Source organism: Chiloscyllium plagiosum, unplaced genomic scaffold (assembly GCF_037043375.1).
Source record: "Chiloscyllium plagiosum isolate Xiang-an unplaced genomic scaffold, Cpla_swu_hap1 HiC_scaffold_23, whole genome shotgun sequence".
Classification (NCBI taxonomy): Eukaryota; Metazoa; Chordata; class Chondrichthyes; order Orectolobiformes; family Hemiscylliidae; genus Chiloscyllium; species Chiloscyllium plagiosum.
The window spans coordinates 27032629-27058004 of NW_028270161.1; the positions used below are offsets into that span (position 1 = coordinate 27032629).

Genomic DNA, 25376 nt, shown 5'->3' on the forward strand with positions numbered 1-25376 from the left:
CTTTGAGCCAGTTCTATATCCAAATGGTAGGTTCTCCCTGTATTCCATGAGATCTAACCTTGCTCACCAGTCTCCCATGGGGATCCTTGTCAAATGCCTTATTGAAGTCCACATAGATCACATCTACCACTCTGCCCTCATCAATCCTCTTTGTTACTTATTCAAAAAGCTCAATCAAGTTTGTGAGACATGATCTTCCATGCACAAAGCCATATTGACTATCCCTACTCAGTCCTTGCCTTTCCAAATACATATACATCCTGTCCCTCAGGATTCCCTCCAACAACTTGCCCACCACCACTGGTCTATAGTTCCTTGGCTTGTCGTTATCACTTTTCTTAAACAGTGGCACCACATTAGCCAACTTCCAGTCTTCCGGCACCTCACCTGGGCCTATCAATGATACAAATACCTCATTAAGAGACCCGGTAATCACTTTCCTAGCTTCCCACAGAGTTCTAGGGTACACCTCATCAGATCCTGGGGATTTATGCACTTTTACGCATTTCAAGACATCCAGCACTTCCTCCTCTGTAATATGGGCATTTTTCAAGATGTCACCATCTATTTCCCTACATTCTATATCTTCCATGTCCTTTTCCACACTAAATACTGATGCAAAATACTCGTTTACTATCTGCCCATTTCCTGCAGCTCCCCATAGCCTTGCTGATCTTTGAGGGGCCCTATTCTCTCCCTAGTTACCCTTTTGTCCTTCACGTATTTGTAAAAACCTTTTGGATTCTCCTTAACTCTATTTGCTAAAGCTATCTCATGTTCCCTTTTTGCCCTCCTGTTTTCTCTCTTAAGTATGCTCCTACTGCCTTTATACTCTTCTAAGGATTCACTTGATCTATCCTGTCCATACATGACATATGCTTCCTTCTTTTTCTTAACCAAACCCTCAATTTCTTTCGTCATCCAGCATTCCCTATACCTACCAGCCTTTCCTTTCACCCTAACCGGAATATACTTTCTCTGGACTCTCGTTATCTCATTTCTGAAGGCTTCCCATTTTCCAGCCGTCCCTTTACCTACAAACATCTGTGTCTAATCAGCTTTTGACAGTTCTTGCCTAATACTGTCAAAATTGACCTTCCTCCAATTTAGAACTTCAACTTTTAGATCTGGTCTGTCCTTTTCCATCACTATCTTAAAACTCACCATTAATTAGTAACAAGACTTGCTTTCTTACAATGCCTTTCATGATTTCAGGATACCCCAATGCACTTTACTTAAAAGAAAATTCGTCACTTGATGTAAAGTCACTTTTGAAATGAAAGAAATGTGACAGAAACTGTTACACACAGTATGCTCCCACAAAAAGCACTGTGATAATGACCAGACTATTTATTTATGAGATATTGATTGAATGGTAAATGTTGAGGATAATTCATCTGCAGTGTTCCTGCTAATTTTCTGTCTTTCTTTGTGGATTTCTGAGGTCTATGCTACAGTGTCAGCACACCAGTTGCCTTGCATGGACCCTTGGAGTGGTTGCCTCACAGCTTAGAGGAATGTTGCTCCTCTACTCCTTTTCAAAATGGTGCCATGGGATTGTTTCTGAGAGACCAAATGGGACCTTCGTCTAATGTCTGGAGTGGAAGGCAGTTTCTCTCGTGAGGTCAAAAGTGCAAATGTTCACTGATGGTTACATAACGTTCAGCAGCATTACTGAAGCAGCCTGTGTCTATATACAGCAAGACCAGAGCAATATGCAGATTTGGGCTGATAAGTGGTGTGACTATTGCTTACCACTTAAGTTCCAGGCAGTTAGGTTCTCACTTGTTGGAGAATATAATGTTCTGTGCTTGACATTCAATGGCATTACCATCGTTGAATCCCTAATATCAATATCCTGTGGTTAGCATTGACCAGAAATGATCTAGTCATTATAAATTTTGGAGTCATAACAGCAGGTCAGGCTAGGAATTCTGCAATGACTAACTCCTCTCCTCTCCCCTCTCCCAACCCCTATCCAACATTTACGAGGCACAAGGCAGGAGTGTGATGGGATACCTTCCATTTGTCTGGACGAATGCAGCTCCAACAACACTCTAAAAGCTCACATCATTAGGACAAAACAACCTGTTTGATTGACATCCCACCTTCAACATTCACTCCCTCTATTGCTGCTGTATAAAGGTAGCAGTGTGTACCATCTACAAGATACAGTACAGCATTTCACCTCTGACAGTACTTTCTAAATCAGCAACCTGTACTTCTAGAAAACAAGAATATCTGATAAATAGGAACAACACAAGCTTAGGTTCACTCCAAGCCACAGTGCACCCTGACTTGGAACAATATTGCCATTCTACTTGTCACTGGGGCAAAATTGTGGAACTCCCTTACAGTAAAATGGATGCATCTAGACCGCAAAGACTTGAAGAAGATTGTTTGCCATCGCCTTCTCCAAGGCAGTTGGGGATGAGCATAATTGTGGCCTCAGCAGTGACTCTACACACCTTATAAATGAATAAAAGAAAGCATTACCTCTGAACAGTACTAGAGTGTCAGCCTAGAGCTTTGAACCCAGGTCTCTAGAGTGGGACTTGAATCTTCCATCTTTTGCCTCAGGCAATTGCACTGCCAATGAGTCACAATGAAAGTTGTTTATGAAGTGATAAAAAAGATTTTTAAAAATGTTTGCAAACACAATGCAATATTACAAGTACAAAGTTTGACATTATTAAAGTACGATTCTTCAGATTTCCTGTCCCATCTTAAATTGAAAGGTTTTCTGTCCCATCTTAATTTCCTCCGGTTGCTTCGGTTTCCTCCCACAATCCAAAGATGTGCAGGTTAGGTGAATTGACCATCCTAAATTGCCCATAGTCTTCAGGGATGTGTAAGTTAAGTGCATTAGTCAGGGGTAAATGTAGAGTAATAGGGTAAGGGAACAGGTCTGGGTGGGTTACCCTTCGGAGGGTCAGTGTAGATTTGATGGGCCAAATGGAATGTTCCACACTGTAGGGATTCTATGAAAAGATTAACAAATGTTTTGGTATTTTTTTCACAATCTAGAAATGTAGCACAAAATAAGACTTGTGGGCTCTTTTAATTCACTGCTGGTTTAGATTAGATTACTTACAGTGTGGAAACAGGCCCTTCGGCCCAACAAGTCCACACCGACCCGCCAAAGCACAACCCACCCAAACCCCTACATTTACCCCTTTACCTAACACTATGGGCAATTTAGCATGGCCAGTTCACCTGACCTGCACATCTTTGGACTGTGGGAGGAAACCGGAGCACCCGGAGGAAACCCACACAGACACGGGGAGAATGTGCAAACTCCACACAGTCAGTCGCCTGAGTCGGGAATTGAACCCGGGTCTCTGGCGCTGTGAGGCAGCAGTGCTAACCACTGTGCCACCGTGCCACCCACTGTGGCACTGTTCTGAACTCAAATTATATTCCTTGGTATTCACATATGTCTCCTTGAAAATAATAGAAAAAAAGTTGTCAATTTTTCCATGTTATTTTTGAGAACCTATGCAACCCTTGCATTATATAATGTCTCAATTCCTATATTCTATCTTTGAAAGTGACAAAGAAAGAGGAAGTGCTGTGTATATTTATAATGAGTCTACTGGGTAAGTATGATGTGCACTTATCTAAAACAGTTGATGCCTTTTAACTAGCTTGTGACTGACGTTCTTGCTGGCACGTGTCATAAACGTAGATCCCACAGATGCTGAGAGTGATCTGTACCAGGACCCTTTCCAACATTATGCTGACCTATAGTCATGAAGTGAAGCTAATACTTGTGATAGTTTTTTTTAAACTCCATATTCTGCACTTGTTAGCAAGCTGTTAAAATCATTCAGTCACAGTTAATGACTACTGTCATTAAGGATATCAGCATTAGGCCCTTCTTCATTGTTGTCTATGAGATATAGACTTGAGCTGTACATTCTCACTTGCTTGTAGTTATTTCTTCTGCAATAAAGTCTAAAGATCACATTTAACATTGGGTAATAGTTATTGTGCAGAAATGTTTGATTTGTTTGATGTGCTTTCTTCCACTTCTGCCATCATTTCCTTACCCAGTTTGCTTATATGGATACATTGCTTAGTATTACTTCATGACTCCAAGGCAGTACTGCCCTCTAATACCTTGCCCAGTTGGCTCCTGTCTATGTGTGACCATTAACTTGATGTTTTGCTTTGTAACACCCTTATAATTATTTTGGCTAACACGGTATAGAACAGGAAATAAACTTGAGACCTTTCTGCCTGAATGGCTCGGTATTATACCGCTCCATTCACCTCATAAGCCACTAGTTAGCATTTGCAAATTTAAAGAAAAGATGAAATGAGAAAAGGCTTTTGACACAGTACCCTGCTTATTCCACTAACCATGTGCATTCTATCTTATATCTCATTCTTTTTTTTTATTTTCTTAAGTCAATATTCCACGTAAGTTCACTCTTGTCATAAAATTCAAATATTGATCCAATTTCAGTATTCGTTTCTGCCTTGTTGCCCCAGTAGTTTTTAACTGGTTTGTTCCATAGAATAATTGATCATCTTTCTCTAAATTTATGCCTATAACCCTGATCCCAGCAAGCACAAATTGTTTTAGCTAGAACTCTATTCCATGTAACTGCAGTTGTGTGGGGATGATAATTCTTCTTCTCTGTCACCTCAGTTGAAACTTGTTAATTTATGCTCACCCCCTTCAGTTTTATGTTCATAATCTAAGGGCAATTCTATCTCTTATGTATGCTTCATTAAAATGTGGAGACTAAATCCTGGAATTATTCTTGTTTCTGGTCTGGGCCCTAGTCTATAATTTGTTGGGAAACTATTACGTACTTTGAAAATTGGTGATAGCCTTAATATATAAGCAGCTAGCATTTCAATATAACTATAAAACTGACTATAAGTTTAGTCACAACTTTACCTGAATGGAAATTAACAACAGTTTTAAATAAATGATTTAATGGTAAGTAAAAATTTGTGCAAGTAATACATAAGTGTTATCTACTGCAAGCCAGCATCCCACAGAAAAAAAATCATTCACCATGACACTGTCTCCTGTAACTCAGCCAATTTGTGCCAATACCACTTTCTCTTTATCTCTTAGATTTTTACCTTGCTGACAAACCATTTATGTTGTTCTTTATCACATACCTCATCAAGCACATTGCTCTCACCAATCCCCTCTGTTACCTCATCAGAAAACTGGGTGTTAGATTTAATATATAAATATATGTATTTAATATATAACTCAATTAAGTTGATTTGCCCTTAAAATTCATGCTGGCTTTCTTTAATTGATGCATCCATTTCTGTATTTTTAACTTTGTTCTAAATTATTATTTATAAATACTTGCCAGTGCTGAGATTAAACTAACTGACCCACAGTTGCTGGGCTTATTTCTGAATAAGAGTGTAACATCTGCATTTCCCTAGTCATAGGAACATGGGAACAGAAGTAGGCTATTTAGTTCCTCAGACCTGTTCCACCAGCTAATAAGATCATAGCTGACCTGTGGCTTAACTCTGTACACTTTTCTTTGACCCATATACCTTAAGACCTTTGCTTAATAAAAACTTTTATCTATCTCAGATTTAAAATTACAGTTAATCTGCTATTGTGGACGACAGTTCCAAATATCTTCCACTCTTTGTGTATGGAAGTGCTTCCTAATTCTTCTCCTAAATGGACTCAGACTATGCCCCCTTGTTCTAGAATCCCCAAACCAGCAGAATTAATTTATCTTTAGTCAGTTGTCTGGCACCCCTCCTATATTTAATAACAATTGGAGATTATGGCAAGGCTCTCTACAATCTCCACAATCTCCCCTTTTACATCCATTATCTGCATTAAATACTGCCACACTTTCTCATACTCCCTGTTTATCAATTTTGCACTGTTTCAGTATTTCTTCCTCTTACCATCTTTTTCCTATTTAATAATCTGTAAAAGACTTTTGGGTTCCCTTTTATGTTAACTGCCTGTCTCTTATTGTGCTCTCTCTTTGGTATTTCTCTGATAGAGCCAAGTGCAGCAAAGCAACATTTGGAAAGCCAAAGAGAAATCTGTCATCTCTTTAATGAATATGAATTGAAATATAAGGCATCTAATTCATAGAATTTTATTTCTTTTGAACATCCAGCATTGAGTTAATAGTATGCTATGAAGAGGTGAAGACATTTATTTTAAAGCCTTACATTAGTTAAAGCATTGTGCTGCAGAGTAACACTAAACAGCATTGGTTCAATTCCCATACCTGCTGAGGTTACATAGAACATAGAACAATACAGCACAGAACAGGCCCTTCGGCCCACGATGTTGTGCCGAACTTCTAACCTAGATTAAGTACCCATCCATGTACCTATCCAAATGCCGCTTAAAGGTCGCCAATGATTCCGACTCTACCAAACCCACAGGCAGCGCATTCCATGCCCCCACCACTCTCTGGGTAAAGAACCCACCCCTGACATCTCCCCTATACCTTCCACCCTTCACCTTAAATTTATGTCCCCTTGTAACACTCTGTTGTACCCGGGGAAAAAGTTTCTGACTGTCTACTCTATCTATTCCTCTGATCATCTTATAAACCTCTATCAAGTCACCCCTCATCCTTCGCCGTTCCAACGAGAAAAGGCCGAGAACTCTCAACCTATCCTCGTACGACTTCCTCTCCATTCCAGGCAACATCCTGGTAAATCTTCTCTGCACCCTCTCCAAAGCTTCCACATCTTTCCTAAAGTGAGGCGACCAGAACTGCACACAGTACTGTGGCCTAACCAAAGTCTTGTACAGCTGCAACATCACTTCACGACTCTTGAATTCAATCCCTCTGCTAATGAACGATAATACTCCATAGGCCTTCTTACAAACTCTATCCACCTGAGTGGCAACCTTCAAAGATCTATGTACATAGACCCCAAGATCCCTCTGTTCCTCCACCTGACTAAGAACCCTACCATGAACCCTGTATTCCGCATTCTTATTTGTTCTTCCAAAATGGACAACCTCACACTTGGCAGGGTTGAACTCCATCTGCCACTCCTCAGCCCAGCTCTGCATCATATCTAAGTCCCTCTGCAGCCGACAACAGCCCTCCTCACTGTCCACAACTCCACCTATCTTCGTATCATCTGCAAATTTACTGACCCACCCTTCGACTCCCTCATCTAAGTCATTAATAAAAATTACAAACAGCAGAGGACCCAGAACTGATCCCTGCGGAACTCCACTTGTAACTGGGCTCCAGGCTGAATATTTACCATCTACCACCACTCTCTGCCTTCGACCGGTTTGCCAGTTTTCTATCCAATTGGCCAAATTTCCCTCAATCCCATGCCTCCTGACTTTCCGCATAAGCCTACCATGGGGAACCTTATCAAATGCCTTACTAAAATCCATGTACACTACATCCACTGCTCTTCCCTCATCCACATGCTTGGTCACCTCCTCGAAGAATTCAATAAGACTTGTAAGGCAAGACCTACCCTTCACAAATCCGTGCTGGCTGTCCCTAATCAAGCAGTGTCTTTCCAGATACTCATAAATCCTATCCCTCAGTACCCTTTCCATTACTTTGCCTACCACAGAAGTAAGACTAACAGGCCTGTAATTCCTGGGGTTATCCCTATTCCCTTTTTTGAACAGGGGCACAACATTCGCTACTCTCCAGTCCCCTGGTACCACCCCCGTTGCCAGTGAAGACGAGAAGATCATTGCCAACGGTACTGCAATTTCCTCTCTTGCTTCCCACATAATCCTAGGATATATCCCGTCAGGCCCGGGGGACTTGTCTATCCTCAAGTTGTTCAAAATGTCCAACACATCTTCCTTCCTAACAGGTATCTCTTCTAGCTTACCAGTCCATTTCACACTCTCCTCTTCTACAATACGGTCCCTCTCGTTCGTAAATACTGAAGAGAAGTACTTGTTCAAGACCTCTCCTATCTCTTCCGACTCAATACACAGTCTCCCACTACTGTCCTTGATCGGACCTACCCTCGTTCTCGTCATTCTCAGGTTTCTCACATACGCATAAAATGCCTTGGGGTTATCCTTGATCCTATCCGCCAACGATTTTTCATGCCCTCTCTTAGCTCTCCTAATCCCTTTCTTCAGGTCCCTTCTGGCTATCCTGTATCCCTCCACTGCTCTGTCTGAATCCTGTTTCCTCAACCTTATGTAAGCCTCCTTCTTCCTCTTTACCAGACATTCAACCTCTCTCGTCAACCAAGGCTCCCTCACACGACCATTTCTTTCCTGCCTGATAGGTACATACATATCATGGACACGTCGTATCTGCTCTTTGAAAAAGTTCCACATTTCCACCACATCCTTCCCTGACAGCCTAAGCTCCCAACGTATGCTCCTCAAATCCTGCCTTACAGCATCGTAATTTCCCTTCCCCCAATTATAAAATCTACCTTGTTGTGCGCACCTATCTCTCTCCATAACCAAGGTGAAAGTCACAGAATTGTGGTCACCATCACCAAAATGTTCACCCACTAACAAGTCCACCACTTGTCCCGGTTCATTACCGAGTACCAAATCCAATATGGCCTCCCCTCTGGTTGGACAATCTACATACTGCGTTAGAAAAGCTTCCTGGACACACTGCACAAACACCGCCCCATCCAATCTACTTGATCTAAAGAGCTTCCAATCAATATTTGGGAAGTTGAAGTCGCCCATGACTACGACCCTGTGGCTTCTGCACCTTTCCAAAATCTGTTTCCCAATCTGTTTCTCCACATCTCTGCTACTATTGGGGGGCCTATAGTAAACACCCAACAAGGTGGCTGCACCTTTCCTATTTCTGACTTCAGCCCATACTACCTCCAGAGGCAGATCCCCCTCAAACTTCCTTTCTGCAGCCGTTATACCATTTCTAATTAGCAATGCCACCCCCCCTCCTTTTTTCCCACCCTCCCTAATCTTACTGAAACACCTGTAACCAGGAACCTCCAACAGCCATTCCTGTCCCACATCTATCCACGTTTCCGTGATGGCCACAACATCGTAGTCCCAGGTACCGATCCACGCCTTAAGTTCACCCACCTTATTTCTGATACTCCTTGCGTTGAAGTATACGCACTTGAGCCCGTCTCTGTGTCCGCAAGTAGTCCCTGTCAGTGCTACCTTCTCCACAGCCTCCCTACAGTCTTGGGCATCCTGACAAACAGCTAACCTACTTGCTGGACTACAAGTCCGGATCCCATCCCCCTGCCAAATTAGTTTAAACCCCCCCGAAGAGTGCTAGCAAACCACTCTCCTTCTCAAACCACTCTCCTTCTCCTTCTCAACCTCTCCCCCTGCGTGAGGTATGGCGACCCTCAGGTTAAACCACCAACAGTTGTCTCTGTCTAATGAAAGTGCAGCCCCATGGTCTGGTAAGACATGTGCAATTTTACCTTTACCTTTTACTTAAATATTGGCAATCTTCTTTCAATTCTTATCATGCCAGGTGTAGAATATACACAATATCACAGCTTTAGAGCTGGAGCAAGTAATCTGAATGCTACCTTCCAAGCCAGGATCAGCTGAAAAGTCTAGTAATAGACTTATTGAGTTACAACATTACCTTGAGTTTAACCATATCAGATTATAACTATTGGCTCATTTCTCTTGACAGTAGGTTTTTGTAATGATTCTGCTGTTATCATTTACATCTCCTTTGGACCCACCTTTTGTTTTCTTCTCCAGTTACTATCTCATTTTGTCTTACACCATCAGCTTTTATGTCTTCAATTTCTCCTGGCTATCAATGCGACAGAAATTTTTTTCTGTTCTCTCCTCACCTCGGTAATGTTTTCTTAGCGCTACTGAAAATAGATAACTGTCCTCAAGTGTTGGTTCTATTTTTCTCTCCCTATAGATGCTATTAGACCTGCTAGGTATTTCCAGCATTTTCTGTTTTTAGGTAGAGTCCATTTGATTTAGATGAATGTAATCTAGTATCTGAGCCAGATTTCCCACACTAAAACAGTACATCATCTAGGCAAATATCTGTTATGTTAAACTGAAGCACCATCTGTTTGTTTTTGTTAGACAGGTGAGTGCAAAAGATTTGATAGCATTGTTTGAAGGGAGATGCCCCAATGTTCTCAATCAACACCTTCAAAAACTAATTAACTGATCTTTCATCATCTCTTCTCTGTTTTTCATAAGGTATCATGTAAATGCAAATTTATTCTTTTCATAGATCTTTAGCAATTTAATCAGACCACTATTTTGGAATCACATTGTCTAAGCATAGTATAATACAAATGTGGCATAAGTGCTGACTGATTTGATTTTGCAATGTTATACTGCCAGCCGAAAGTAGGACCAATGTAATCCTTTAATTTTCACATCACAATTCAAATGTAAAATTGAGTATTAGCATGTGGATTGATGAAAGGGTATAACAATGACAGACAAGAAAGCACGCGCAATATTAACGCTTTTCTTTTACAGCCATTGTTCTATAATTTGAAATTGAGATAATCAGTATTTACTGAAGTAAAGGTCTGATCTTTGCTGCATGTTATGATATTTCTGGATGTAGCTATGATATCTAAAGTTGCAAGTTCTGAAGTGGATTAGAGAGACTGTGAGCTGATTAAAGCACAAGTTGATGACCACAACTTTAATCAGCTCACAAACGCCTATCAGAGAGAACAGCCTACAGATTCAGTTACTGCAGCCATTAGTACAGAACTGTACGACAATCCATCGGTGTCTATAACAGGACTGATAAATATAATGTTAGAATTCTCTTAAAGGCTATCAGAATTTAAGGCTATTTCTGTAATGAAAAGATATTTGGCAACTTTTTTCATTATTTAGAGATACATGATTAGAAGATATAAGTTATACTAAAAGCTATACTTTTGTAAATTCTCCACACAATCTTCACTATTTCTTGTCACTTTAGTAATACAGTATGAGGCAAAAGTGGGACTTTTTGTCCGTTGTGACTCAGGGATCATTTGTAACTCAAACGGAAATCAACTCTCAGCTCCATTGTCAAAAGGCTGCTGATTCTTAAAGGAACTTGGCTGATCTTGAGATTCTTCCAAAATCAATCTATTCCAGCATGTGCAAAAGTCAAGAATGCCTTAAAATTCCAGTATTCTGACTGTGTAAAAAAACACAGGAGTCAAGAGACAATGTTTCTGATCAAATTTTCCAAATTGTCCCTAATATGAATGTGTTTGCAAATCCCAAAGCACTTTAATGTTTTATCTCAAGTATGAAGTCAGTTAGTGCCTTAGTAATTCAAAATCTGTTTTACTGAAAATTTATGAATCTTTTCTTTTTTATACTACTTTATAAAAATATAAATGATTCCTGAAGAAGGGCTTATGCCCGAAACGTCGATTCTCCTGTTCCCTGGATACTGCATGACCTGCTGCGCTTTTCCAGCAACACATTTTCAGTTTATAAAAATATAGGTGAGTGGTGCAGGCACCATCAAGGATTTTAAAAAACTGGAGGAGATGAGAAGAAACAGTATTTGTACAAAGGCAGTCCCTTTCCACAGCAACATATGCTTCTTATTTGTTGATTCAACATTTGGTTTTGATAAAACTCAAATACTACTCAAACTGATTGCCAAATATTGAAAGGTAGATGAATAAAACATAAGTGGAAAGGATACTTTCTGTTTGCAAAAATAAACTAAAAGCACAAGTTTTATAGAACATAGAACATAGAACATAGAACAATACAGCACAGAACAGGCCCTTCGGCCCACGATGTTGTGCCGAACTTCTAACCTAGATTAAGTACCCATCCATGTACCTATCCAAATGCCGCTTAAAGGTCGCCAATGATTCCGACTCTACCACTCCCACGGGCAGCGCATTCCATGCCCCCACCACTCTCTGGGTAAAGAACCCACCCCTGACATCTCCCCTATACCTTCCACCCTTCACCTTAAATTTATGTCCCCTTGTAACACTCTGTTGTACCCGGGGAAAAAGTTTCTGACTGTCTACTCTATCTATTCCTCTGATCATCTTATAAACCTCTATCAAGTCACCCCTCATCCTTCGCCGTTCCAACGAGAAAAGGCCGAGAACTCTCAACCTATCCTCGTACGACTTCCTCTCCATTCCAGGCAACATCCTGGTAAATCTTCTCTGCACCCTCTCCAAAGCTTCCACATCTTTCCTAAAGTGAGGCGACCAGAACTGCACACAGTACTCCAACTGTGGCCTAACCAAAGTCCTGTACAGCTGCAACATCACTTCACGACTCTTGAATTCAATCCCTCTGCTAATGAACGATAATACTCCATAGGCCTTCTTACAAACTCTATCCACCTGAGTGGCAACCTTCAAAGATCTATGTACATAGACCCCAAGATCCCTCTGTTCCTCCACCTGACTAAGAACCCTACCATTAACCCTGTATTCCGCATTCTTATTTGTTCTTCCAAACCTCACACTTGGCAGGGTTGAACTCCATCTGCCACTCCTCAGCCCAGCTCTGCATCATATCTAAGTCCCTCTGCAGCCGACAACAGCCCTCCTCACTGTCCACAACTCCACCTATCTTCGTATCATCTGCAAATTTACTGACCCACCCTTCGACTCCCTCATCTAAGTCATTAATAAAAATTACAAACAGCAGAGGACCCAGAACTGATCCCTGCGGAACTCCACTTGTAACTGGGCTCCAGGCTGAATATTTACCATCTACCACCACTCTCTGCCTTCGACCGGTTAGCCAGTTTTCTATCCAATTGGCCAAATTTCCCTCTATCCCATGCCTCCTGACTTTCCGCATAAGCCTACCATGGGGAACCTTATCAAATGCCTTACTAAAATCCATGTACACTACATCCACTGCTCTTCCCTCATCCACATGCTTGGTCACCTCCTCGAAGAATTCAATAAGACTTGTAAGGCAAGACCTACCCTTCACAAATCCGTGCTGGCTGTCCCTAATCAAGCAGTGTCTTTCCAGATACTCATAAATCCTATCCCTCAGTACCCTTTCCATTACTTTGCCTACCACAGAAGTAAGACTAACTGGCCTGTAATTCCTGGGGTTATCCCTATTCCCTTTTTTGAACAGGGGCACAACATTCGCTACTCTCCAGTCCCCTGGTACCACCCCCGTTGCCAGTGAAGACGAGAAGATCATTGCCAACGGTACTGCAATTTCCTCTCTTGCTTCCCACATAATCCTAGGATATATCCCGTCAGGCCCGGGGGACTTGTCTATCCTCAAGTTGTTCAAAATGTCCAACACATCTTCCTTCCTAACAGGTATCTCTTCTAGCTTACCAGTCCATTTCACACTCTCCTCTTCTACAATACGGTCCCTCTCGTTCGTAAATACTGAAGAGAAGTACTTGTTCAAGACCTCTCCTATCTCTTCCGACTCAATACACAGTCTCCCACTACTGTCCTTGATCGGACCTACCCTCGACATGTTATCAAAATGTCATATTTTTACTTTCTTTTTCATATGACAGATTACATTTATCCACACTCTGTCTGTCCCTAGCATCATGACACATATTAAGTGCAAATTTGTTCAATGTATGTCTGACTAACATACATACATTGTCGTACACTTTGCAGAATTTGATTGAGGCTCAGAATTCCCACTGTCTGTCACTATGGAGATCTGTTTTGGTAAATACACAGATAGGAATTATTTTCTTTCCTCAATTTTCCAAATGATATGCTCACTGTAATATCTATCACTATTAATCAGTTAATTGTTCATATCTATGAATCTAGCCAGCATAAATAACCAGATTGACCATCCTAAAGTATTATATTTTTGTAATTACTTAACAGCTCTTTAAGAAGTTAGTATTTGTGAATGTTTTGACAAATAGTGCATGGAGATATGATCAACAGTTATTTATTAATGATAGCTCACAGTGGTTCCTATATTGAGCAATATCTAATGATTTTGCATAGTTGTACTGAAGATTCTCTTCATACTGTTAGTATTTTTAATATATATTCTGTATAAATATTAGAGCCTGGATATTGATGGATGGCGTATGTCTGGGATAGGGAAATGGAGCATTGGCTTTGAAACCCACAAATTTGTGATTTCTAGTCTCCATTTCCAATTGGGCAGGAAACTGTTTAAACCAAGACCAAGTAGATTCTATCCCAAAACTCAGGGATTTTGTAGTGTAGGGTTAGAGTTGTCTTGTGGTCTTATCAGGGGAACCTCATAAGTCTGAGAAATGCTTGAAATTCTACTGAACAACATGTAGCATTGTGAAAGCTCTACTTTCTCCTTAAGTTATTCCAGCCTCCTTTTAGCTGTTGTATTGCTCAACGCTTAGAAATCCTGGTTGCCAACTGTAAAGCTAACAAAATGGGTTACAGCCTCATTAAAATTAAGTTGTCAACCTGTCTCCTGTGAGTGGGTTGGCTCCCTATCTCCTGCCCTGTCTGTATGAAACCTGAAAGTGAGTCAGATTGAAGGTCAAAACTCAGACTTTTAAAGTTTCATCTGTACTTAGTGCTGTATCAAGTTGTACCTGGAGTACCAGGAGAAAGTGAGGACTGCAGATGCTGGAGATCAGTCGAGAGTGTGGTGCTGGAAAAGCACAGCAGGTCCGGCAGCATCCAAGGAGCAGAATAACTGAAGTTTTGGGCATAAGCCCTTCACCAGGAATGAGGCTTCATTCCTGGTGAAGGGCTTATGCCCAAAATGTTGATTCTCCTGCACCTCGGATGCTGCCTGACCTGCTGTGCTTTTCCAGCACAACACTCTCGACTCTGTACCGAGAGTACTTCAGAGAAGATTCACTGGCTGTTTTCTGGGATGAAGATGCTGCCTTCTTAGGAAAAGTTAAGCAGGTTTGGCCCATGTTCATTGGAGTTTGAAAAAATGAGAGATGATCTTATTGAAACATATAAGATTTTGATGTGACCTGACAGGATGGATACTGAGGGCATGTTTCCCATCATGGGAATCTAGATCTAGAGCACATTTTAAAATTAAAGTTTTCCCATGTAAGATGGAGATGAAGAGGATTTCTTCTGTTAGTGTCATTTGTCTTTGGAATGCCTTTTCACAGACAGCAATGGAGCTGTGTCATTTGTAAGGAATATATATTTACATTTAAGAACAACGTGAGCATTTGAAATGTATGGAACTGTTCAGACAGTTTCTGGATTGAAAAGCGTTTGCTATTTAGTTTTACCAAAGAATGAAGCCAACAGCTTCATATGTGCCATAAGCCAGCAGTTATGTGTCGAAGAATCAAATAGCTTCAGAGAAAAAGCAAGCAGAGCTTTCTAGGAGGTGTTTATGGCCTTTAGTTATTAGAAAACCTGGAAAGACTACAGGTGCCTCTATGCTAATGGTTGCTGAGCAACCTTTTCAGGATTTGAAATGTTCTGGTTTAAACTACCTAAGAAAGCCCTGAGGCTGAAAATCTCTCTCTCCTAAAATTCTTTTCTCAGTAGAAGTTCCTAAGAACCTGATAAAGTTTCAAAATACAATATTTCTGACTACCGGGTAAAATGTAGAGAACTGGACTGTCATCAGTTGCCAAAGACTCTAGTCCAAGTTGACGCCAATCTAGTTTGTTTTCAATCAGAACTGGAGTTTGTCCATTTAGTTTATGACCATCAGCAGTTCAATTAGACCATGAGAAATCATCAGATCCTACTGCTCATTTTCAGGGTGTGGTCTTCGTGGCTGTTTTACCCTTTGTCTTTGTTTTTAAACCACCATCTCTGCAGAAACTTTTTTTTTTGTGTTGTGTGAGGTGGTTGTGTTTGGGTTAGGGGAAAGGAATTTTAATTCCAGATCAGAGCTTGTGTTTGCAATTTGTTTTAGGAAAAAATCTTACTTGTAATGGATTAAATGAATTATTTTGAGCACATTGAAGAAGCATGGTTAAAAAAAACTCTTTTATTTTGGACAGTTGCACAAGAAAAAAGCAATTGGTGATTTTGGTGACTTGAACAACACATCCGTATTCATGATGCAACTGATAATATAATAGGGCTAGATCTCCAGTGGATTCCTCCCATCACTGTCATAACATATTAAACACACTCAAAGTGATGTGAAATATGTTTTTGATCAATGAGACAATCAAAGGTTGGGGTCTGGTGGCAGTGAAAGGGGGTGGGGAAATGGATGGATTAACGTAGCAAAGTGGATTTAAAGTTACTGTCAAATCAACCATGATGTTACTGGATGGCAGAGAAGGCTCAAGAGACAAATGGCCTCCTTCTCCTTGTATCTCTCACTGTTCTTATGATTCTTAAATGTGTACATGCCTGTTGTTAACAACTATTTCTTTAATGTCACATTTCCATCATTGTAGTTTGTTCATTGGATCAGAGTTTAAAATGACAGCAAATTTGAATCGAATCAGTAGGGAATGTTCAAAGAAAAGCATAAATTACTCTGGAAATCATAGACATGTGCAAACTCTGAGTCACATTCAGCCTGTTAGACTTCTCAATGTTGGATTAAATCTCTACAGGAATTCACTGCTTGATGTGCCAAATAATATGATTTTAGACAATTCCTGTCTTATCAGTTGGCAGTATCCAGTCTAGAAAAGAAATATTTAATTTCATTGAAACCGCCTTGTTCAGTAGAAACAAAGTCTGGCTGGAATCAGGTCTACTTTGTATTACTATTAATTTTATGTGTTTGTTTTGTGTGTGATAATTTTAAATCATGTGGAGAAATTGGCCTCTCTCAAACTTGCCTCTCAAAAACAATTTAAGTCAAGTGTGAAAAAACGAAAACAGTTTTTTAAATGCCTTGCTTTTCTTCAAGGGTGAAATTTTGTACAATTGACTACAAAATATAAGGGACATTGCAGGGGTTGGGGAAACATGAGCTTTGGATATTGTATCTACTATGCTATTTGTGGGCATAATGAAGCTGCCACCATCCTCTTTCCCTGCCTGGGGCTAAGGGCCTACTTAGTTTAAATTAGGTTTGAGATCTAGAGGTACTCTCCCAATTTCCCAACTCCAGACAAGATTGAGTGGAATTTAATGGAGTATCCAACATTAGCCATTTTTGAACCATTATCTTAAACAGCTGGTACCATTGTTACATTTTGATTTACTCTGCTGGCCTAAGAAATATTGGACAAGGTTACTTATACATTTTCTTCCATCTTATTTTACAAGGGCCACAGCTACTCAAAGAGGTCAGATCATATTCAAGGATGCCCTGGTTCAACAACTGTGTGAGCAAGGAGGTAAGGAAATGCCATCATTTCTCCTGTTTTATTTCCAAGCAGCATTGTCTATATTGTATATCCACAGCCTATGGAATTTCTGCACCTTGTTTTGCTGAAAAATCCTTGTGATTATCTTCTTCAATTATCTAGGAGAAACTTTCAATTTTATTTATACTGTTGATTTTACAAGTCTTTTCTTGTGATGTTTCTCAACTGATCTTTGGTATTATAATCTTATTGGTTGGGTGGGATCCACAGGTATCAGTTATCATCCAGCATTTGTTAGGGTGGTTCATCACACTCGAACTTTAGGAGAGACGGACTATTCCATTAAAGGAAACATCACAACAGAATGTTCTCAATTCCAGTCCATACATTTCCATGAGACATCAATGATGGTCAAAAGCAGGAAGTATGGCTCATTTTCTCATTCCATAGCCAGTTATGATACTACCCTAGATTAGCTCATCACTGTCTTAGAATTGACCAACATCTTCCTGCCCTGTGTGGCTGGACTGTTGAATACCAAATTATTAAAGGAGCAGTCTGCAATTATTTTTAGAAGCATTTCTGGTTTGCTTGAAACCAAATTGTTGTATAATGGATCCTCACCTCAGTCACCTTGGTGAAAGATACATCAAATAAATTTACTGCCCACGTCCTCCTTTTAGGTTGAGATGTGAAAGGTCTGACTGGTTGAGTGCGATGAATAACAACCATTTGGTAATTCAATGAGAAGAGGCTCTTGTCTTAAACGGTAGTTTATCGCCAATAGCAATCAGATGTAGGTCATGTTGATAAGATAGACATTGTTACTAAGACATTGAGGGAGATCTCAGAATTGGGTCTAACTCCTTTGAGGCCCTTATGGCATCAACATATCAGGTACTCTGAATGCACTCTTCAGCATTAATTCTTTCAGAGCCCTACATCTACATAAAATATCTCCCTCCAAGCTTTTGTCCCATCATTAATATTTGTACATTTTTGGATATAATTGCATTTATGACTGCATCGCCTCCTGCAAAGTCTCTGATTTCACAAATGCCGGTTGTTTGGACATTTCATTATTATGCCAGAATATGTTCTCCTCCTTGAAGACAAGTATATTTCTAGGTTGAAGATTGCTGATTCTGCTACTGTTCTTGTAAGTCTGTAAAGCTGGATCCCTTAACCTTTAATTTCTTAGATTTCCTTTGCAGAGGACTTTCCTACTAAAACTGAGAAATGCTCCATCACAATCTCTAAAAGATCTTTAATCTTTTGAAAGTCATTTGAGGATGGTGACTGTGTTGTTGAAACTGGTGCTTTCTTTTTTGCATTATCCTGGATTTCTGAAGCAGACAATTCCTTTTTGACAGTATCCCTAATCTCTGAACCAATCAGTTTTTTGGAACAGTATTCTGGATCTACAAACCAGACAATTTCTTTTTGATAATATCCTGGATCTCTGGACCAGGTAATTTCTTTTTGACCATGTTGTTAACCTGTGAACTATGCACCACACCTATAATCTGTGTGATTGCACTGTTGTAGGCTGCAAATAGTTTTTCTTCTGCTATAGTACACTATCTGATAACGTAGTGAGAATTGCCTCCTTTGCAAACTTAAAATTTGGAAGAGGTCCATGGATATAAATGCCTTCTTGCCAAAACTCTTGGCTTGGATCACCTATTTATCCTCCGAATTCCTTTGGTTTTTCTTGTAAGATGGGAAGACAAATGATGAGTTTATACTATGAATCTACATGGACACAGACAGTTTAAATGAATGGGCATACAAGTGGCAGATGGAATATACATGAGAAAATATGAGGTTATGAACTTTGGCAGGAAGAATAGAGCTTAATGTTATTTAAATGAAGAAAGAATGTAGAAAGCTGCAGCACAGAGAGATTTGGGGATCCTTGTGCACAAATCGTAAGAAGTTAGCATCCAAGTTCAGCAGGTAATTGAAAAGGCAAATAGAATGTTGCCTTTTATTTCTAAGGAAATGGAATATAAGAATGAGCAAGTCTTCCTAAAACTATATAAAGTACCGGTCAGACCATACCTACAATATAGTATAGATCCCCTTTTTTGGCAGACTTGAGGACCAAAGGCCATAATCTCAGAGTAAGTGGTGGCCAAAGTAAAACATAGATGAGGAGGAATTTCTTCTCCAAGGGTAGAGAATTTGTGGAATTCTTTACCACAGAGGGTTGTAGAGGATTTGTTATTAAGTATTTTAAGGCTGGGGTAGACTGATTTTTAGTTATAGAATCGAAAATCACAGAGAAAGAAACAGGAAGGTGGTGTTGCAGATAAGCTTGTTTCTCTAGCAATATTATTTCTGCTGCCAAGTTTTCTAAGTGTGAATACTAATTTGAATTGCTTTAAAAGATCTCAGTCCTATGGTACAACAATACTGCTATTGCATGCTGACACTGCATGCAATAAAAATGGAGCATTCCCACTTTATGCAAATAAAATGTGGGATTCCCACTTTATACAAATAAAATGGATGAGTCTGTCCTTTTGGCAAATACAGTTGCTGATATCTGCCATTTGGGGGCCTAATAATTGGTTCCCCTTTTCTTTAATGGCTTTATGAAATAAATCCCACTACCTGTGTCTTTAAAGATGATCACCTTCTCCCGAAGACTTTTCTGAATATATCCCACTAAAGTCCTGGGCAGTGTTGCTGAACAACAAGTCTCTGGGGTGCAGGTTCATAATTCCTTGAAAGTGGAGTCACAGCGAGATAGAATAGTGGACTTCAGTAGGGCATTTGATATGGTTCCACACGGTAGGCTATTGCACAAAATATGGAATTTTGGGTTTGAAGGTGATTTAGTTCAGAAATTGGCTAGCTGAAAGAAGACAGAGGGTGGTGGTTGATGGGAAATGTTCATCCTGGAGCTCAGTTACCAGTGGTGTACGACAAGGATCTGTTTTGGGGCCACTGCTGTTTGTCGTTTTTATAAATGATCCGGATGAGGGCATAGAAGAATGGGTTAGTAAATTTGCGGATGACATCACGGTAGGCAGAGGTGTGGATAGTGCCAAAGGATGTTGTGGGTTACAGAGGGACATAGATAAGATGCAGAGCTGGGCTGAGAAGTGGCACCTGGAGGTTAATGCAGAAAAGTGTGAATAGTTCACTTCGGAAGAAGTAACAGAAATGCAGAGTACTGGGTTAATGGTAAAATTCTTGGCAGTATAGATGAATAGAGAGATCTCTATGTCCAGGTGCATAAATCCCTGAAAGTTGCTACGATTGATAGGGTTGTGTTGCCGTTTATTGGTAAGGGGATTGAGGTTCAGACCTTGAGATCATGCTTCAACTGTACAAGACATTAGTAAGACTGCACCTGGACTATTGTGTACAGTTCTGGTCACTGCATTACAGGAAGGAGGTGGAAGCTTTGGAAAGGGGTCAGAGATTTGTTATCTGGTATGGAAGGAAGGTCTTACCAGGAAAGGCTGAGGGAACTGAGGCTGTTATCATTGGAGAGAAGAAGGTTGAGAGGTGACTTAATCGAGACGTACAAGATAATTAGAGGGTAGATAGGGTGGACAGTAAGAGCCTTTTCTTCACATGGCGAAGGCTAACATAGCTTTAGATTGAGGGGTGATAGATTTAGGACAAGTATTAGGGGTAGTTTCTTCACTGAGTAGTAGGGGCATGGAACGGGCTCCCTGCAACAGTAGTAAACTCACCAAAGTTAAGGGCATTTAAATGGGCATTGGACATACATATGAATAATAATGAAATGGTTAGATGGGCATCAGATTACTTTCACAGGTCGGTGCAACATCAAGGGTTGAAGGGCCTGTACTGCACTGTAACATTCTATTTTAAGTATAGCTATTAGTGTAAGGTAGTGGGAAATTCCAGGCATGGAGCCACATCTGAGCAAAGATTACTACTTAAGGAGGAAGAAGCAGAGAATTGGTGAGTAAATGATTCAGGAACATAGAATATAGAACAATACAGTGCAGAACAGGCCCTTCAGCCCTCAATGTTGTGCTGACCTGTGAACTCATCGAGGATCATCCCCCTACATGATCCCATCATCAACCATGTGCTTATCCAAGGATTGTTTAAATCTCCCTAATGTGACTGAGTTAACTACATTGGCAGGCAGGGCATTTTACACCCTTACCACTCTCTGAGTAAAGAACCTGCCTCTGACATCTGTCTTAAATCTATCACCGCCCAATTTGTAGTTAAACCCCCTCGTGCAAGCTGACATCATCATCCTAGGAAAAAGACTTTCTCCGTGTACCCTATCTAATCCTCTGATCATCTTAGCCGCCTTCTTTTCAATGAGAACAGACCCAAGCCTCTCAGCCTTTCCTCAAAAGACCTTCCCTCCAGACCAGGCAACATCCTGGTAAGTCTCCTCTGCACTTTTTCCACTGTTTCCACGTATTTTCCTCTAATGGAGCGATGAGAACTGTACATAACATTCCAAATGTGGCCGCATTGTGTAGTTGCAGCATGACACTACGGCTTCGGAGCTCAATTCTTCGACCAATAAAACCTAATACATTGTTTGCCTTAATAGCATTATCAACCAGGGTGCAACTTTCAGGGATCTATGTACATGGACACCCAAGATCCCTCTGCACATTGACACTACAAAGAATCTTTCCATTGACCTAGTATTGTGCCTTCCTGTTATTCTTCCCAAAGTGAATCACCTCATATTTAGCTGCATTGAACTCCACTTGCCACCTCTTAGCCCAATTCTGCAGTTTATCCAAGTCCCTCTGCAACCTGCAACATTCTTCCACACTGTCCACTACTTCACCAACTTTAGTGTCATCTGCAAATTTACTAACCCATCCACCTATGCCTCCGTCTACGTCATTTATAAAAATTACAAACAGCAGTGGTCTCAAAACAGATCCTTGTGACACACCAGTAGTAACTGGACTCCAGGCTGAATATTTTCCATCAACCACCACTCGCTGCCTTCTTTCAGAAAGCCAGTTTCTAATCCAAATGGCTAAATCACCCTCAATCCCATGTCTCTGCATTTTCTCCAACAGTCTACCATGTGGAACCTTATCAAAAGCTTTACTGAAATCCATGTACACCAAGTCAACTGTCCTACCCTCATCCACATGCTTGGTCACCTTCTCAAAAAACACAATGAGGTTTGTGAGACATGACCTGCCCTTGACAAAACCATGTTGACTATCTGAAGTCAAGTTGTTACCTGCTAGATGATTATAAATCCTATCTCTTATAATCCTTTCCAAAACATTTCCTACAACAGACGTAAGGCTTACTGGTCTGTAATTACCTGGGTCATCTCTACTGCCCTTCTTGAACAAGGGCACAACATTTGCAATCCTCCAGTCCTCTGGTACTAAACCCGAAAACAATGACAACTCAAATATCAAAGCCAAAGGCTCTGCTATCATCTCCCTAGCTTCCCAGAGAATTCTTGGATAAATCCCATTCAGCCCAGGGGACTTGTCTACTTTCAATCCTTCTAGAATTGATAACACCTCTTCCTTTCGAGTCTCATAGCTCGTATCTCATTCTTCTCCTCTAAATATTATCCTTTTCTTGAGTGAAAACCGTTCAGAAATATTCTGTGATTTCCACAGGGCCCACACACAACTTCCCACTTCTGTCTTTGACTGGTCCTATTCCTACCCTAGTCATCCTTTTATTCCTCACATACCTACAGAAAGCTTCAGGGTTCTCCTTTATTCTACCTGCTAAAGACTGGTCATGTCCTCTCTTTGCTCTTCTTAATTCTCTCTTTAAATCCTTCCTAGTTAATTTGTAACTGTCCATCGCTTCATCTGAACCATCTCATCTCATCGTCACATAAGCCTCCTTCTTCAGCTGAACAAGAGATGCAAGTTCTGTAGTAAACCCTTACCTTATACTTCCTCCCTGTCGAACAGGCACATACCTATCAAGGATACACAATATCTGTTCCTTAAATCAGCTCCATATTTCAATTGTCCCCATCCCCTGCATTTTACTACCCCATTCTATGCATCCTAAGTCTTGTCTAATCGCATTATAATTGCCCTTGCCCCATCGATAACTCTTGCCCTGTGGCATGTACCTATCCCTTTCCATTGTTAAACTAAATGTAACTGAATTATGGTCACTCTGTCCAAAGTGCTTACCTACCACTAAATCAAACACCTGGCCTGGTTCATTACCAAGTGTGGCCTCCCCTCTTGTTGGCCCTTCGACATACTGTGTCAGGAAACCCTCCTGTACACATTGGACAAAAACTGATCCATCCAATGTACTAGAATTATAGCATTTCCAGCCGATATTGGGAAAGTTAAAATCCCCGATAACGACCACCCTGTTTCTTTCACTCCTGCCCAGAATCATCTTACCAATACTTTCTTCCACCTCCCTGGAACTCTGCGGAGGCCTATAAAAAAAACCCAGCAGTGTGACTTCTCCTGTCCTGTTTCTAACCTCAGCCCATACTTCCTCAGTAGACGAGTCCTCATCAAAAGTTCTTCCAGCCACCTTTATATTATCCTTGACTAACAAAGCCACACCTCCCCCTCTTAGAGTCAGAGAGTCATAAAGATGTACAGCATGGACACAGACCCTTTGGCCCAACCCGTCCATGCCAACCAGATATCCCAACCCAATCTAGTCCCACCTGCCAGCACCCGACCCATATCCCTCCAAACCCTTCCTATTCTATACCCATCCAAATGCCTCTTAAATGTTGCAATTGTACCAGCCTCCACCACATCCTCTGACAGCTCATTCCATACATGTACCACCCTCTGCATGAAAAAGTTGCCCCTTAGGTTTCTTTTATATCTTGCCCCTCTCATCCTAAACTTATGCCCTCTAGTTTTGGACTCCCTGACCCCAGGGAAAAGACTTTATCTATTTATCCTATCCATGCCCCTCATAATTTTGTAAACCTCTAGAAGGTGACCCCTCAGCCTCCGACGCTCCAGGGAAAACAGCCCCAGCCTGTTCAGCCTCTCCCTGTAGCTCAGATCCCCCAACCCCGGCAACATCCTTTTAAATCTTTTCTGAACCCTTTCAAGTTTCACAACATCCTTCCGGTAGGAAGGAGACCAGAATTGCACGCAATATTCCACCAGTGGCCTAACCAATGTCCTGTACAGCTGCAACATGACCTCCCAACTCCTGTATTCAATACTCTGACCAATAAAGGAAAGCATACCAAACTCCTTCATCACTATCCCATCTACCTGCGACTCCACTTTCAAGGAGCTATGAACCTGCACTCCAAGGTCTCTTTGTTCAGCAACCCTAGGACCTTACCATTAAGTGTATAAGTCCTGCTAAGATTTGCTTTCCCAAAATGCAGTACCTCGCATTCATCTGAATTAAACTCCATCTGCCACTTCTCAGCCCATTCTTCTCTTTTACTGCCTTTTACTGCCTTCTTAATGAAAAATTTAAACACTGGAACCTACAACATCCATTCCTGACCCTGCTCTATTCATGTCTCCGAAATGGCTACAACCTCGAAGTCCCAGGTACCTATCCATGCTGCAAGCTCATCTACCTTATTTCGGATACTTCTGGCGTTGAAGTAGACACACTTCAAACCAGCTTGCTGTCTGTCAGCACATGACCGTGAAGAAGCTGAAATGATCATCCTGAAGCTTTTTCCTTGAAGTTAATCATTAATCATAAATAAATACAGTTGGCTTTGCCCGGATGTAGACAGTGCTGTAAAATGGCTGAGTAAGTACTTGGATCTATCATTAAGGAGATGACAAACACAAAAGAAACTCTTGATTACTCAGTTATTTCTTTAAATGTTCGTGTTCATCAACTACAGCAATCTAGACACTTGGCAATAATACAGCAATCAGTAAATGACCTTTCAATGATTAATTATTTAATGCAACCGAGTTAAAAGGTTATTAGTTCCTTTATCTCATTGCAAAGTAAAAACTTAGCTCAGCTGCAAATTGTTATTTTGTATTTGGTTGAAATTTAAGTACATCATCAGAACTCCCTTTTACAAGCCAGCAGGGCTCATTTGTGCCAGGTTTTCAATACTGACTTGCGCTCCTTTCCAATATTTTACCTAAAAGTACCACGTCAGAAGTGGAATTACCTAAAACTCTATGCAAATTATTTCTGGGTTAGGCACTTAGGAAAATATCTCACAATTGTTAAACATTTAGTGATCTTATCGTAATTTTTCTGCAAAACAGAACAAAC

The 25376-nt window shown here is 40.7% G+C and overlaps 1 protein-coding gene across 1 annotated transcript in view; it reads left to right on the plus strand.

Annotated features, from left to right (window-relative positions):
• reln (reelin) overlaps positions 1 to 25376 on the plus strand; it is a 391311-nt gene that overhangs the window by 98401 nt on the left and 267534 nt on the right. The window contains exon 4 of the mRNA XM_043713852.2: positions 17122 to 17192. Within this exon, the coding sequence (XP_043569787.2) occupies positions 17122 to 17192 (71 nt within the window). The remainder of the gene's footprint in view (positions 1 to 17121; positions 17193 to 25376) is intronic.